This window comes from Cydia pomonella, chromosome 15 (assembly GCF_033807575.1).
Source record: "Cydia pomonella isolate Wapato2018A chromosome 15, ilCydPomo1, whole genome shotgun sequence".
In the NCBI taxonomy this organism is placed as follows: domain Eukaryota; kingdom Metazoa; phylum Arthropoda; class Insecta; order Lepidoptera; family Tortricidae; genus Cydia; species Cydia pomonella.
The window spans coordinates 9,738,112-9,756,402 of NC_084717.1; the positions used below are offsets into that span (position 1 = coordinate 9,738,112).

General features: G+C 36.3%; 1 protein-coding gene across 14 annotated transcripts in view; it reads right to left on the reverse strand.

Annotated features, from left to right (window-relative positions):
- Window positions 1-18,291, reverse strand: part of LOC133525741 (apoptosis-stimulating of p53 protein 1) — a 197,785-nt gene that overhangs the window by 100,860 nt on the left and 78,634 nt on the right. For 9 of the 14 annotated variants that reach the window (XM_061862110.1, XM_061862109.1, XM_061862100.1 and 6 more), the window contains exon 2: window positions 2,712-3,468. The exons of 2 other annotated variants lie outside the window; for them this stretch is intronic. In XM_061862110.1, coding sequence (XP_061718094.1) covers window positions 2,712-3,425 — 714 coding nt within the window. In that variant the 5' untranslated portion in view covers window positions 3,426-3,468. The remainder of the gene's footprint in view (window positions 1-2,711; window positions 3,469-18,291) is intronic. 3 more of the 14 variants (XM_061862102.1, XM_061862101.1, XM_061862105.1) reach the window with 1 other exon arrangement.

Here is an 18,291-nt window from a genome sequence, read left to right on the forward strand (position 1 = left end):
TTCCTTCAAATCTAGTTGATATTGACTTCTTTTGTAGTTAATATTTAATATTCTATATTAATTTTTCGTGAGATGGGAAATAAAAAGTATTATAGATAGAATGTATAATGAACGGAGTTGATATTTTTATTACAAACCCTATAATTAATCCTAGCCTTTTTTTAACTAACCGGTAACAGTAGTAATACGAAATAAGCAACTGCACAAAACACTAACTGCTTCCAAATAAGCCCAAAGCCATTTAGTCTAAAAATCAGAACGGCACCGCAAAAAGCTCCGCTAAAAGAAGCATAACGGCAAATGAGACCTTTCATAAACGAAACCTGGCAGCCTTCACGCTAAGAAGTTAGGTATATTTAACTCCTGAAAGAAAGAAAAAGAAACGTCATTTTGGCCAAACTAATCGAAACTTTTAATAGGATACAAACAACTTTTGACACTTCACTTACAGATTTGTGACTTCTTAACACGTATCACTAACTTTGAATGACACTACCTATCTTATTAAATTGTAATCATTTCTAATGAAAACTTGTAAATATTTAAATATATATTCTCAGCGTAACAATTAGCAATTCCTATGTTGACACCAGACGTAAATAGTGAAAAACTTTTACAGCTTAACTGTAATATATAAATAAATATAGGACCTTACACAGTTTGACCACGTCCCACAGTAAGCTCAAGAAGGCTTGTGTTGTGGGTACTCAGACAACGATATTATATTATACCCACCCATGACTCAGGAACAAATATTTGTGCTCATCACACAAATAAATCCCCTTACCGGGATTCGAACCCAGGACCATCGACTTCATAGGCAGGGTCCCCACCCAATTAGCCAAACCGGCATCAATTAATTTGGTTTATCTACTAGGACGCGATAAAATGCATAATTATTTATGAAGGAGCCGCCTAGAGCGCTTCGGAAGCGGGCTTCAAGTGCGGACGGTTATCCCACCGCCCAAGTTAATATCACTCGGTCCGTGTAAAATTAAATGCAAACACAAATTCACTACGGCCGAAATCCTTCATGTCATTTAAACAGTTTATAAAGTAGAGACAAATTTCCAGGCTATTTTATTTGCGAATCATTCGACGACAGAAACTAAATCAAAGTGTCATGCGTCTTATACTCGTACCAACAGCTCTCATTTCAAGTTAACGAAAAGTAGCCCCGACGGAACGCCCGCTGGATGCCTGTAAATAAATAGTCGAGGCCACGACCTATAAACATACCCTGAACGTTTCCACTTCTCACTCGGCCTGCTTTCTTTTCAAAGGCATTTTTCAAAAGACAGGTGACTGCGCGTTTTAGTCGGAGACCTTTTGCTTTATAGGCGTAGCTTTATATAAAAATAAACATTTAGAGAATTCTTTACAGCACCCGGGCACGTCTCAGAGCGAGACATTGAAGCAAGTTTCAATGGGCACCACGAAATACGAGTTTTGTTTACGCGCCATAAAGCGAAGTTAAACGTAAACATAAACAATGAATCACCGGTATAGGAGAAGCTCGTATTGTTGCCGCGACGGCTCACCTTCGCGAGACAATGTCGAACGTTCGAAAAGGATTTTATTATAAATTTGTTTTCTATGAACAAAATGTGAGCCGCCAACAGCGGGACCTAACGTTTTACGGAGGTGTAAATGGTTTTAGTGACCGTTATACGATGTGAACTTGTTTTATGCGGGGCGCGGCGCGCCGCAAAGTAACTTCGTTTGCTCACATGACTTTGTTCTCTCGTGTATTTTCCCAACATAATAACGAAGTCGAAACACTTTTCACGAGGTTTGTATACAAATTATTCGGTATAACGCGACTTGACAATTAGGTAATTATGCAGTAGTTTGACGCTTCGCCTGTTTCGGGATATATTGCACCGTAAAAACATGCACACTAAAAAAGATACATCTACTTAGGCCATCAATATTTCACTTTGTATAAAACCATTTCTATAATGAATGGCTTTTAAGAAATTAGTTACGTTGGTGTGACAAATTACCTACCCTTTTTCGGCTCCAACCGCTTGGTATAGTAGCCGATGATTTGGGTTCCTTGGAGTATAAAATGAAGACTATTCAATTGGAACAAGCGGGCACTGTCCATGAATTTAAAACGTCGGAAAAAGTAAGTCGCCAAAGTTTTGAGAGACTAAAAAGAGAGTTAAATTTCTAAAAGAGTTTTCTTTTTAAATTGGTTCCTTAATTCATATTTATTTTTCCTTTTCCTTTGAATGTTACAGGGATTAAATTGATAGCAAAAGTCTCTATAGCCTTTGTCGCGAGACGGGAGCAACCGCAGACCCATAAGTTAATTAAAGTGAGACCTTAACCTAATGTTACCTTGGTGATATAAGAACGCAGTGACGCTCAAAAGCGAAGAACTCTTACCTGAAAATAAGAAAGATTTAATTAGACATGGATTTTGTATCTGCAGAATCTTAAAATATAACATTTTAGGTAATTTTATTACAAGGATTATTTGATCTAATGCCTGAACATATGTCTCTATTTATTAAATAAAAGCAATTTTCTTGTATATACGCAATCATGCAAAACAATATTTTGTTGTGATTTTTTATACGAGAAATAACATACGATTGATTACATACATTGTGACGAATAACTAAACGTTTTATAGAGAAATTAAATTTTCTTGACATACATTAAAATTGCTCTAGTTGCGTTAGAAATACATATGTTCTTACCACATGATCCTTAACCGCTATAACACTATCAGTCTTGCCTGTAACCGTTTGGTCATTTTTTGCACTATCGACGAACAAGCTTTTCTCCACCAAAATCTCTTTACTATTTATCCTCGCGTGGTTAATAAGATCGGGCTTCTCAGTACTCATCAAATTACTGGAGTTCTCGTTCGAACAGTTCTCCCCGGAGCGCCGGTCATCGTCCGAGCGCGATTTATCCTCTGAACATTTCATTTTGAAACACGATATTGATTTCTTACTTTCCTTAGCTGAAGCATCTCGACTAATCGCACCATTTTTATCACTCTTAGTTTCATCTTTCTGGTGACATTTTTCATTTTCCGACTTGAGCCGCTTTTTCTTACCGTTCCATTTCGAAGCCTTTTTAGATCGATTGCTATCGTCGCTGGTGCCGATGTCGGAACAGACTGGATTGACAAGAATCTTCGTTGATTTAGCTTTCCGTTCAATCTTTCGCAGATTCAAAAGGCTTCCGGAGGAATTAATATAGGAGGGCGAGGATGTTTGCGACGGAGAACTTTCTTTGGTTTCGTCACTTAAGCGGCGAGCGGATTTCGCAAGTATTTGGATAGTTTTCATCGAGTCTGCGACGTTGTGGCGGGGCTTGTTGGAGCCCAACGGGCCCATGGTGACCGGTGGTCCTCCTCTGAATGATAAAGCCGTTTCTGTTGGCTGACACACACAAGCTAACATTTTCACTAAGTCAACTTATCCTTACATTTTCTGGAAATCTAACCTGACGAAAACTGACCTTACAATCTGGAAGCCTTCGCCAATTCGCATAAGTTATTTAAGGTCTCAGACATAAATTAACAATGGCTATTACGGTGTGCTTAACGCAAGGCTAAGCATGAGCACCATTAAATAGGAATAAACGTTTAGAATGTCGTAACACGGTTTCCCACACGCCGTAACACTGACATTAGACTTCACTCCGCCATGGAAAGTTATGGAGCATTGTTTCACACTGTGTAGGGATAAACATTACCGCGAAGGTGCTAATATCCTAGTAATCATTTTACTAAGTGACATTTCTGAGGGTTAGCTTAACAGGTCGGTGGATTAAAAAAAAGTCTTATTTACTAAGACAACACTTATTGTCTCAAATGGTAAACTATTTTGAAAACTTTCTTGAGAAAACAATAAAAGAAGATTTCCACATGCGGCACTGGAACCTTCTCCTGATAGGAAGTTAAAAGGCAGCAAGCAAGTCTTTGTCGTGGCACGTATGCTTTCAGCTCGACTGAGAAGTTAACGCTATCGAAGTTTGTCTTAAACTCCGATAGCAATGAGTAGGAAATCTATATTGCCTACTCATGATGTGCTGGTGGCTAACAAATACATACATTAACAGAAAGTCAGATTACACTGTTAAAAACTTAAGTGATTAGCTTCAAAAATAGATAAGTCTTAACTCAGCTGTATGTAATAAATAAGGGTTGATTTTTATCGGAATTTCAGTACCAGTCTGAAAACATATTGACTACATGTGTTTACCTCTTTACACTGGATTTGTATGACTGTACTGTTTTCTTTTGTTGAGGTGTGAAACAAAAAAAGTTGTATTGAGAATTTGTAATAACCGTATTTGATTATTTCTTACAAAAGTAAGTATCTACTGTACATCAGTGCTGTACAGTGCTAATGATTAGTAAGCATTTTACCCTACTTGTGACTCTTTTTGATAGGAAAATGTTATTCTTTAATAACTTAATGTTTTTTATAGGTATAGTTACTTTACGCGTTAGTACATCGCTCATGTCCCTTCTACAGTCACGTCTAAAAATATCGGTACTTACAAAAAATGTGCCAAAAATATGTATACCTTAATATATGGGCAATAAAGTCGTGTAAACATATTTTTGGCACTTTTTTCGTATCGATATTTTCAGACGTGACCGTACAAGAGAAATGTCCGAGGCTTACGTGCCAATTCGAAGGTACACTGACATCAGAGTGATATTTGAATCATGTTATTTAGTTATCATGCGTCTTGCCCGCACCAATACATCTACGAACAAGTACGAGCGAAATGCACGATAACTGAATGACATCAGTTAATGTCATTCCATATCAGTGTACGTTCGAATAGGCCTGTTAGTCAATCTCTTCGGAACAGCTTTGCAGACTTTACATATGCATGTCGTATTAACGCTCATGCATACTACATGAATAATCTCTCATCAACCAATCATGCCTGGAGCTATTAAGCAATATGGGGCATACGTTAACTGATTACCGAAAATTGCACATGACGTATTGTTTTATTATAATATGATTGCTATTGTAGTAAAATGTATTGCCACGTGAGGTTGTTTCGAACTATGAGAAATAACTTTGCGTACGAGTATTTTATAGCACTCTTGTAGTTGGAAGTGTTAATTTTACTCTAATAATAATAAAAAGTACACCTACCTTAAAACACAACACTATTCCCTAAAATTACTTTTTAATAAAAATATTTAAATAAATAAATATAAATAAATATTATAGGACATTATTATTATTTACTCAGTACCGATTAGTTACATGGCATGCAAGTATTATTACTTGCAAAAAAAGGACTTATAATATAAATATATGTATTTAAAAACGTGAAAATAATTAAGAACCAAAAAGTTTGTAAACTTGGAATGTAAACAAATTTTCCAGACTTTACACAGATTGCCTTCAACTAAGCAAAGAAATTAAATCCCAAATGAGCTGTAAATCCCTTTAAACAAGGCAATATTTTCTGGTTATTGTCTCCTTAATTACATCTTTTTTAATTAATGAGCAAATTTAATCTTCATTAAAATATAAATTTCGTTTATCTACTGAATATACAAATCAGGGCATTCAATGTGTCTGCCTTATACCAAACAGTATGAATAGTAAGCTTAATGCAAATATTTCATACATCATAAAAAGCAGAGTATAGAAAAAAAAACTTTTTACAAAAAAATTAAACCGACTTCAAAAAGGATAAAATAAAATATTATCTTTTTTAAGTTATTAAACCGACTTCAAACATATCAGTTGGGAGCGCATATACTTAAAGAAGGATAATTTGTTTTTATCCTTTTTTAAGTCGGTCGGGCTCTTCGGTCGTGGAATGCTTTGCCAGTAGAATTAAGATTAGCTAAATGTCTATCTCTATCCTAAGTTGCCATATTGTATATGTGTAAGTATAAATATATATATATATATATATATATATATATATATATATATATTGCATTATATTACAGTGTATATTTATTAGTGTATTAGGCATGGTTTTAATACTTCAGTCCGTCCGTCCGTCTGGGAAATTATTCCTGCTACTACTCAAAATCTATCCTCCGCCCAACCACTAACCCCAATCTCTCAACCCTCTGATCACTCAACCTCACCGCACATCACAACCCCTAATCACTGAAACCATTGACCCTCAACCACCAAACCTTCAACCGCCATTCCCCGACCGCTCAACCCCAGACCATTTAACTCCTAATCATAACCCCCAATTCCTCAACTTCCAACCCTCGAGCACGTATATCCATCTCCTACCCCCGATTCCTCAACTCCCAACCCCTTAGTCCCCGACCCATCAATTCACCGCCCCCTCAACCTCCTAACCTCTCAAACCCTCACTCAAGCCCCAACCCCTCATCCCCCAACCTAAGACCCCCGTCTACCTTCACCACCACCGCCTACCTCACAAAATTGTATTGTATTGTACACCTAATTATAAGAGGTAAGTTCCACATATCGCACGTGGTCTTCATAATCAGTAAAGTAGCCTTACCACGAGCTTGACACTGACATATTCGCATTACATCGCACTGGCATCCTATTAGTGCGAGCGAGATGTATAAAAAGTAAGTTACGAACACGTCAGCTAATATGTAGAGTCAAACTTGTGATAAGGCTACAGTTGCACTACATCAAATTGATACTTTTCGGGAAGAAATGTTTAAGTTGCTTAAGAATACAGTCGAGTCACCATACATGTGCCTCTAAAAATTGAGGAGTTCCCTCAATTCCTCGTGGATTCCATCATCAGATCAGAATCAAAAATATATTGGACCACCTTGGAGATAACTCCTTTCAAACAAAAAAAGAATTAAGTACTGAAATCGGACCACGGGTGTCGGAGTAATCGGTAAACATACTACATAAGGAAAATCATCATCATTATCATTAAAAAAATCATCATCCGATCTACTTCATCAAATAGTAGTAGTAGTAGTAGTAAACTCTTTATTGTACAAAAACACATAATAAAAGGAACTTACAATTAGGAAAAGCTAAGTACAAAGGCGAACTTACCCCTTCAAGGGATCTCTTGGAAAATTAACCTTGAGTAGATGAGAGGAGAGAGTGAGAAGAGAGTGACAAATGCAGCAACATGTACAACAAGGTACCAGAAAGTAGAGGATGCAAATACATACAAAATTTATAGGATAAACATACATATATTACACAAAAAAGTAATAGGGAAATTAAACTTAAAAAAAAAAATGAAAAAAGTGGAAAATAATTAGTAATTATATACTAGGAAATGAAAATTATTTAGCAGTCAGATAACCATACAGCTTCTTCAACCTTACCTTGAGCGACGCAATCGATTGTGCTTGTCTGAGCGGAATAGGCAGCTCATTCCACAGTTAAAATTGATGGTTTTTGAGAGAAAATGCTCGATTTGCTTACGGAAACACCCAAATCACCATACCCTCAATTCCTCATGGATCCAATAATCAGATCAAAACCAAAGTAAAATGGGACCAACTTGGAAGTAACTCCTTTTTAACAAAAAAAAGAATCACTCAAATCGGACCACGGCCGTCGGGAGTAATCGGTGAACGTACATAAAAAAATTGCCACAACCGAATACATAACCTCCTTCTTCTATTAAATTGAAGTAAGTTAAAATATAATGAAAATCAAGATGGACGAAACAATCGGCCCGATTCGAAGAATGAGATATGATAACAATAAGTTCTGGTTTAGAAAAATTTTCATTTAGGTATCGTTCGATGTCGTATGAATGAATGAAGCAGCTCGATTCGGGCAACTCATACAGCAAACAAATACGCTAAGCACTGAAAGCAATAATAAGGGCATATTTGCTTCGCCAGTCGTTCCGCAAATATTACCTAATTACCAATACCCAGGAGAGTTAATTACTGTCATTTAATATCAGGCAAGTCAATTTCGAATATAACAGAGTAAATATTGAGCGAGTGAAATGGTTGTAATGGAATTGCAAATGTCATTAGAACGCTTAGAGTAAAAGGGTGGTTAATAAATGCAAGGGGATTTGTAGCACGGACCATGGGTTGAATTTAAATACTTGTTATAACTCAGAAATTGAGATATGTTTTTACGAGTTTCACATAAATCCGAAAAACATCAAAAATTCAAATGTAGGGAACGTGACATTAAAAAAGTGACAGAAAGTATTTACCGTTTAAATATAAGGGATACAATATCGACATTCGCATCCTTCAAATTATGTTGTTGCTATGAAATACATGATTTTTTGATAACAATACAGTTTGTATTTTTGATATAACCACAAACTTAAACTACGTACGACAACTACGAAAAAACCTACGTCTGGTTTTAGTGCTGCAAAACAATTCTGAAAGATTTTTTAAATTTAGTGTTAACTAGCAGAGCATGAGTTTTTGAAAAAAATTCAAGCGGCAATGTATTTCGTACATCATGGTCACTACACACTTGGTACACTTGGGACAGTTGAGTGACGTCGCGTCATTAAATTCAACGTTTTGAGTTAAAACAAAGTAGTGATACATTGCTTGCTGAATTATTAACTATGGAAACATAAACAGACGTCCATTTTTGATAAAACCTATGAAAGTGTGTTCATTCTGGCCTAAAGAAACTGGCCTTTGCTTATGTGGTGGTATCAAAAATACACGCTGTATAACAAAAGAAACGTTTCTAATTGAAGGCTTCTTTCACTGAACCTCCTTAAGTGGCTCCCGGCGATATGAATCAAATCATGATACAAACTGGCACATAATATCACTATCACTTACACACAGCAGTCACATAACGTGTGACATATGAAGCACACATACATACCATACCCAGGAAGTAGCATCGGAAGCAGAAACGGGAAACAGGGGACGGAGCTCCCATCTAGCTTCCTCAGACTTCTGGTAAGAGCGAAATGAACTATATGCCTACAGCCCTCAGAATCAAAATAGCAAACTGTTAAGGGTGCCGAAAGTTTGGATACACACGGCGAGTTTATACCTCGAATACGTATTGCTACTGATTTTATAGATTTCTTGCAAAATAGATAGATCCATAGACTCTGCTTTATACAGCGTTTACAAAGACAGTAAAATCACCCTATTATATTTGCACAGAACTTAATTTTTGTTGAACTTCTGAGCACGGTTCGTTAACATGGACGAAACTGAAATCAGCGAGCGCCAATATGCGGGTCACGACTAGCGCTCATGCAATCATCTTTTATGTTCCGTCTAGTGAGAAAATGATCTGTGAGTATATGATATACACTTGAAACTATGCTTCCATCGCTCCCCTTACTGTACTCGATAGTTTGCGAGTACCGTCAAGTTCGTTCGCTACTCATAAAGTGAAAGAAAAGTACCAATATTCTGTTGCAAATACATATATCAGCTCAAGTGTTCAATCACTGCCTTCAATATTGTATACATCGTTCCACCTTATTTGATTGGAGAACGTTGAAAAATGTTTTTGATTATGATGGGTACACCCACCACGATTTCTAAAAATAAAAAGCATCCGAGAAAAAATACTTTAAAAGTTCTTTCAAGAAGCCTAACGAACAAAAAACAAACTTCTACCCAAAAATTAAGAAAAAGACCGGTAAACAATAGTCCTTTCAATTGCTTCCAACTCTTTAGAATTTTATCCGCTACGTCGATCGCCAACTTTGGCAGCCCTCTGGTTGATTGAAACCGACTCATTTTCTTCGTGAAATTTTTGCAACTCGGCCGGAGATTACAGATATTATTTTATTAAGTTAATCCTCCAAGTTCCGGTTCTTTCAAAGCGGAGCGTTAAAACAAACACGCAAATTGTGAAGAGCTCAGAGCCACCGTGAATCCAATTTCAGAAAAATTATGTAAAAAGATACATTACGGCGAAAGCTGTGAACGTGCCGAATTCTTATATTCGCGGAGTCGCGGAGAAAGAATCACGGCGCATAACGCACTTTAGGGCGGAGACAGATTGTTATTAAATATATTTTTTACAATTCTGATTTAATTAGGGATGTACTAAAGTCGGTTTTCTTACTTTCTCATTAATATTAAGCACAACACTAAAGCAGCACACCAAAATTCCTTTCAACACTGAATATAGTAACAAAAACGCAAAGATATTACGAGTATATGTATTCAAACCGTACAAAGAAAGCACGTATTTTAATCTAGATTTTTTGTCTTTTTGGGCCCATATTTGTACAACAAGTTAAATGCAAAACTAGACTTATACCCACTTAGCTATGCTGGTTGTAAGAATACTCTACGATGCGCCCTTCAAAATATGATATACGATGATACAGAAAACGTACTAACAGTCGTAGAATGATTTTGTAAGGTGATAAGATTTTTATTGTGTACTATTTATAATTAAGTTAATAATTATTCATTTATTAATATTATCCTTTTCTGCCTGAAACACAGGAATTCCTCCTGTGTTTCCATTTCCATTTGTAAACTTTTCCTAATCCTTAATTTTTAAGATCCACCACTGTACAATACTTTTTCAATAAATTATTCGTATTTATATTTCTCACTAATAACTCTAGACTACAGTGTTAAATGGAGTGACAGAATATGTAATCTGCACATCATCTTTCAACTAAAATTCGTTATAAAGATTTTTTACCCGCATTTGTAATTTTAATTAAACAAAGTTTAATGCCAGGTATTAGGTACTTATTTAATTAACTTCACATGAGTTAGCTGGATCAACTTGAAGGTAAAGATTCCATATAATAGATCTGGCAATAAAATGGAAGAAGTACAAAAAATATTTAGACAATTAAAAGGCAAACTTTTGCAAACTGCAAGATGAATTTTCCTTTTTCGGTATTAATTTAGAGAAGGATAGTTTCAATTAACAAGAAAAAAGAAAAAAAGAGAAGAAATGAAAAAGGATTATTAAGGGTAGTTTTTTCGGTATTTTATGTTCATTACATGCAAAATTGAAAAAGCCTGTCTCGCAAATAAGATGTACAAGTTTGTATTGCATATACCATTGGTTACCCTATCTATTTTTAAAATATGCGGAATTCATTTTTGCTCCATATTTCTCAAGAACCGATGATCAACTGTATTACTCAAGAACGTTATAAATACTTATAACAGAAGACTCATTTTACTTTGGAAAACAATGCAAATGCTTTTCATCTTTTCTTAGATACTCGCACATTTAAGATAAGATTTAACTTATTAAAAAGATCGCTGAGCGACGAAGCGAACTTAGAATGATCTTTTATTTACTAGCTGCTTTTCGATTTAGTTTTAATACGATAAAGGACATTCTGTAAAATATATTTCCACCAACCATTAACGCACGCAAATAAATAAATAACGCTCAGGGATACTTCATTATCAGGGGAGCAGATGTGACCGACAGTACCGTACGTCGCATGCTCATGAAATTACGGACGGGGTCCGATGATCTGCCCAATTACCTAAACACTGATTTAATTATAGAACCCATATAAGAGTGACTTGCGAGAGCCTTTAGACCAATACGCTATTAAACGGCAATATCACAGGAAATCAAACACCTCTGGGAATCGGAATAGGTAAGTACCTATATATCATTCTGTTTGTGTCCATATAATCGATTTGGGGCTTTGTGCTTGTTATCAGAGCCTGTAGGCGATTTGCCAGTCCCTATTTACCATTCAAACCGAACCTACTTACTGTTTAGTCGAATATTAAAGATTTTAGGGGTCTCCCAGAAACGTGTCGGGTAGGTGACGCTATTTCTTAACACATCTGATAAAGCTAACGTGCATGCAATCCATATTTAGCATGATAACATTTGAAAATATAATTTTATACAGGTTGTTTTTTAATGGCCTGCAATATTTTAAGATGTGAATATATAGGTCATACTGAGCAACTTATACTATGGGACCAACACCGAAATCGCGAAAATTAAATTTGACTCTCCCGTAGGAAATATCAAAAAAATTTACTTATGAAACAGCCAATTTTTTTCCGTGATATCGGGATTGGACCCATGATCCATAGTATTAGCTGTTCAATATGACCCTTATATATTCACACCGTAAAATATTATAGGTCATTAAAAAATACCCTGTATACAACACAGATTACAGTTTAGGAATATACTACAAATTTTTGCAGGTTATTAAGATAGCTGCCAGTGCCACACGCGTCTTGTCACCCAAATGACTTAAGTTTCTTTTTAATTCTGATAATAGGCGAGGGTATAAATCAAAATATTCAAGTAGATACGATAACAGAATGCAATGACAGCTCAAAATCAGCAGAATCCATCGTTATGAATTGCTCTGAAGTCGGCGCCATCGATTATTGCATGATTGATGAACCTATCTTACGAAAAAAAGGTGTCAAGTGCGTATAATTATGTACCTTACAATTATTGCATATGTCGGCGGCCGATCGGAAAGTTTCTATGTAATGTTTTGACGGTAGTCACATTAAACCAATACATAGGTAGGTAAGATAGGTTCGTTAGGTTGCTTTGCTTCAGATGCCCGAAGGGTAAACTGTCCAGAAATAGAACGAGACAATGATTTTCATGTTTCACGATATGCCTAGGAATTTCATGATCGGCTGCCAACAACTATAAGCATAAGTGTTTTTTTTTTTTTGATAATTTACTAATAATTTCGAACTTTTAACTTCAATGTTGGTTGAAATGAAAATTAGTTCCTTTGACGGACATCTACGCCCGTCTTACTTTACGTTGCGTTACTACATACGTCATTGTTCTTTTATTAAATTAAATATTTAAAAAATATGAAGTAACTAAAGAATAAACATGGCCAAGGGATTACTATCGGTACCAAGTCATTAATCCGTATCCTATAGTCTGAAGGATACAGTACCTCTGTAATTCAGTATAAATAGATTTAATATTAAATAACAAATAATTCTCGTCCGAACCTACATTTACCGCAACAAATATTATAGACGGATCAGTATAGCTCTTTCCCCTGTTCGTTTAGCCGATTAAGGATTATAATGTGAGGCGCATTAACCCCAATAATCTAATCTAATAGAATAGGGCTTAGTTTAAAACAGCCGTAAATCAATTTCGGCACGTACAGACCTCTAATCGAAGTAATACTCCGATAAACGAAGAGTACCTTTTTGTTGCTTTTTAAATTCTAAAATTATGCATTTTTTTTCTGAATGACAAAGTTGTAAAGGATTACGAGACAGATTACTAAATCGGACTAAAAATTCCGCCCTATATTTAGGTTTCAATTGTGGGCCTACACAACCTGGCCGAGAGTAGGTAGTTACAGCCCCAAACCGTCCCGCGCGGGTATAAAAGAGTTCACATATCAGCATTTCATGTGATGTTACAACTGACAACATTTTCTTGTAAAATAGAATGTATTGTAGCTATAGACGTCTCATTAATTACAAACCGTAATAGTACTTACTCGTAACTGATAACGGGAGAAGGTATACCTAGATTCTATTATGTCTGAGAACTCTGTTCTTTAGCACAAAATAGAAAAGCAGAGACACGGAGCAAATTATCGAGACAGAAGTTCTTCATTGATTAGTCTATGAATGGAGGATTCAGACGTAAGATATCTATCTGTACAAGGTTCGGTACTTTCTCGACGTTATTAACTCTGCCCTTGGAGGCATAAATTTGAATATGAAAGTAGTAGGCGAGCAAATTTACTACCCTGTAATGAATTCTGTAATGAGTTATTGGACTGACTAGAATCGAAAGTTGGAGATATTAATTTGTGATCGTACCCTATGCATGTTTATGCAGGTTTTAGTTAGAAATACGTATACTGCAGTGTTCATTATTTATGGCGTTTTTAGACACTTCTTTCCTTAACTAGATAAAGCGTATAAAATATTTATGAATAACCTTTTCTAACCAATAATATATTGTTTAGCCGTCTCTTTCAGATTAAGCGAAGAAAAAACATACAAATATATATCGGGACGTCGTTTAAAAGTCCTCGATGTTTGCGAAGGCTTGCAAAGGTTGAGAAGTTTTATGACTACTAAACATGTAAGTGATAACAGTCAAAAGAAGACATTGATATTGTAGTAAAAAGGTGACTTTTCGGTAACAACTGCAGCCACATTACTGCTGCAGCCGTGACGCAGAAGGGAAATATACCACGTAACTTGTCCATACATAAAGGGAAAATGTTTTTCCACTTCTAAATATTTTCCATTCTCCATGATTTTTTAGTGTTTTATTGACACAATAAAAACTAGGTTTATAGGTTCTTTTTTTTTGCAAAAAATTAAAAAGCGTATTCAAGGTTTATATAGAATATATTATGCTGAAGCGATCGACATCAAAATCAAAGTGATTTGTTAAGATCTAGTTACTTGAAAACGTTTTCTTCCGAAATGGAAATGTCATAGAAAAAGTACCGTTATTTCGTGACGATCGCAACGCTACTCTTCCTTCTTAATAAAATTAATAACGATTTGAACGTTCTAATCGCGGCAGTAATAAGATTCGTATTGTCACTCTGTCCAATAATAAAAATAAATAAAATAAAATTCATTTATTTCGGACACTTTTTAAATTGTGGTGACGAGCGTACGATTCGCAGATGTCCAAAAGTATTTTCAGACCACCTACCGATGGGCTGCTGCGCAACACCAACACCATGTCATCAGCGTAACTTATATTATCAAAGCATACCCTTTCAACATGGCATCCGACATGCGTGTTGCTGAGCTCACCGATTAAGTCAATCATATAAAAGCCTTCGAGAGATACAAAAAGCACACATAGAAAGGAGTTTTTCTGCCAGTATAGTACTCGACAGCCTGCTTTAGACAAGATATTGCGCTCTCAGTCAGTAGATCAGCACGGAAGCCGAACTGAGCGTCATGTATTAGCAAACATTTGTACAGTTGCAAATTGAGCAGGCCGTCAAGCACCCTAGCCACAATGGTTGGCTGAGAAATAGGTCTGTAGTTCATCTTATCAGATATGTCACTTGTTTTAGTTTTGACGATCGGAACCACTAAAGTTTTAATCATACTGTCGGGCAAATACGAATGACTAAAGCAGAGGTTAAAGAGCATTGCTAATAACCTAGGTAAGTGAGGGCAAGCAAACTGCAAATGCTTGACACTTAAGTATTCATGACCGGGAGATTTTCCCCTCTTCATATCCCTTAGTACCCCAGCAACATCTTTGGCACTAAAACGAACTTGAAGGTCAGTTCCAGGTTCAGCGTCAAGCAACGGCAGTTCCCTGTCCTCGCCGAGAGACGACTTTACACTAAAATGCTCCTTAAGCATGTTCGCCACATCCTTCGCATTTGAGTACCCTTCAACACAGTCAGAGAATCCTGGCCTTGCCTCCATTTGCTTGGTGAGCTTCGAAAAACGGCAAAAGTCATTTTTACCGTGATGCACAGCAAAAAAAAAAAACATTTTTATTTGCTCCTGGTGGTTTTGAACCCACCATCTAAGTCTTTATTTAAATATTTTACGACTGGAGCACATCGTAGCAAAAATATGAGCTGACCTTGGTCTACCACATGCAACCCAGTTCTTGAAGCAAAGCCTGGCCTTCCTGTGAGCCTCGCTAACATGTTTGTTCCATCCTATCACCCTACCCAACCTAGATCTGCTTGTTGACATATGTCTCTATGAAATTATTCTCTGTATTTAAAGGGACGTGATGATCTGTTGCCGCTATTTGCCCGCTAAACCAGCGCAGCGAGTCGTGCTCGTGCGCCCGGCGGGGGGCTCTGCAAAGTTTACTCTGTCCTCCAGGGACAAGCTAGGGTTACATTCCTACTTAGGTATGAAACTCGACACTCGAAATATGAACAATAAAACTTTTGAGAGTTATTTAAAATTTGTGTAGATTGAAATGTGTACCTCGCTCCTTATTTTCTCCGCAGTTTATTATTTAACACGTTAACAGTCTCCATACATTTTTTTTAATTTCCTCGTAAGTCCAAGCAAATTACTTCAATCATACGTCCATGCTACACATATTGGTCAACAGGTACGCACTCGGATTAGTACAATATCTTTCTGAATGCTGAGGCTGTCTAACTGTTTGAAGACTAGAATTCAAAAGTAAGGCCGATAAAAAAAGTGTCAAAAATATATCTTTATTAGGTTTGTTTAGGCGTGTTTGTCGCATTTTAGTGACCCATATGTGGGGCACGGACTTGTGGAGATAGTTGGTCGTGACCCATATGTGGGGCATTGGAATGTGGAATAGTAATGTAATGTAGGTATTAATAATGTAATGTTTGACGATCATGGTGAGAAGATAACATACTTTTGACGAATGAAACTAATTTATAGTATAATTTTCATCGTTAAATATATAAATCTATCAATCTATCGATCAGTGCATCTAATTTGCTGGCAAATATCCATTTATTTATTGTATTATAATAAATTCACCAATGCGAATTGTGAAGAGTGAAAATGAGTATGCTTAACAAAGAACCCATTATTCATTTTACGCGGTTTAAACACACTTTTGGAATGTACTCGCTTTTTATCCTAACGGTAGATTTCACTTAAGATCCATTTAATGCAGCATCGTTTACTTATTTAAAAGAACCAATTCAATTCTTACAACTTTTAAGTAAAGATTGCTATAAAGCCAATTTGTTATAAAGCGGCATCCCTAGAAGTTCATAACGACGATGAAGCGTCCCATCGAACTTGGCAAAACTAATTTCGAGCCGCGAAGATCACATAAGGAAACTTTGCTCTTGTTGGCAACAATCCCTTTTGAACATGATTTGCGACGACTTTTTTTAATATTCAAAATCCCCAACTTGAACTTGTGTTTAGATTCTTTAGTTCTCGTTGTTTTAGGCACATTGTGTATCATCTTTTTTTTTTTTTTTTATACTACGTCGGTGGCAAACAAGCATACGGCCCGCCTGATGGTAAGCAGTCTCCGTAGCCTATGTACGCCTCCAGAGGAGTTACATGCGCGCTGCCGACCCTAATCCCGCCCCCCCTCGTTGAGCCCTGGCAACCTTACTCACCGGCAGGAACACAACACTATGAGTAGGTCATCTAGATAAATATGTCTAAATGTTTACGAATTGGTTTAGTTTGTCGCCATTGACCTTACGCTTCGGTATTATTTTCTCTTTTGAATAAATAATATGTATCTCATTTTAGACTGTTACGTATGTTTAGCTGTACTGTACTTAATTGCAAAGGCCTATTTTTTCGATGTGCAGATCTACGTTTAAATTTTAACAAAAATAACACAGACAATTGGCGGGCTTAATGCCATAAGGCATTCGCTACCTAAAAATATTACTTTAGGTAAGGTTGCTGGTGGGTCAGGGAAGGGTTATTGATAATAACTCATTAATTGAACTACGAGCAGAACAGGTATTCAATTAAAATTTTATTTTTATGAAATGATTATGCAGATCAAAATGACCGACGAACCAGATAATCGTCGACGGTATATATTGTCTATTTTATTAGTCGAAAAACAATAATATATAGCTGACTTTTACATTGTTGATATACATTAATAAAATCTTTAAAAAACACCATGTATCTAAAAAAACTACATAATCTTGTATAATGTGTACCACCATTTTTTTCTCCTAACGCAATTCGAATATCTTGCAATAAAAGAAATGTGGAAATACAGTAAATTCTCTACATGACTTGCGTTCTTGCGCGCTACTCCATGCTTGAAGTCGTGCTAGATGTATGGAGTCGCACGCGAGAACGCAAGTCATGCTAGAAGACCAGCTGGCAGAGCCGCGGGCCGGGCCGGTGTCCCAGAGCCGTGAGTTCGAATCTCGCTCGAGGTGGTGAATTTGTCTTTATTTTGTTTATACTTGTAATAATTGGATTGTTACATATTTATGTAACAACAACACAACAAGCTTTTTTTACAAGCTTGTAAAAAAAGCTTATATTTAATAGCGCGTGGATCATAATATAATTCAATTTTTACCCCTAAAAATGTGACCATTTTTATTGTCTTAGTGACTGCATTTTGATAAAGCTTTACTTATTTTTGATGTCAACTGTACCTTGAGCTTTTAAGTGGCTACAAAAATACAGCTCAGTTACAGTTGTTACAGACGTGGTACTAAATTGCTTCAACGTCCTATCAGCGATCTAGGCTTCTGATAAGCACACTCGTTTGCGCCAAACGATATCAACCAAGAGCTCGAAGACGAGTCACAATCTGCCAACCAAGTACATGAAAATGTAACTTTAAAGTGTATTCACTAAGGTTCATAGTCGCTGGACAAAAGCGATTTAAGAAGGCTAAGCTGATTGCGGTAAGTACAAGTGCTACCTGTTGGACGCTCGCG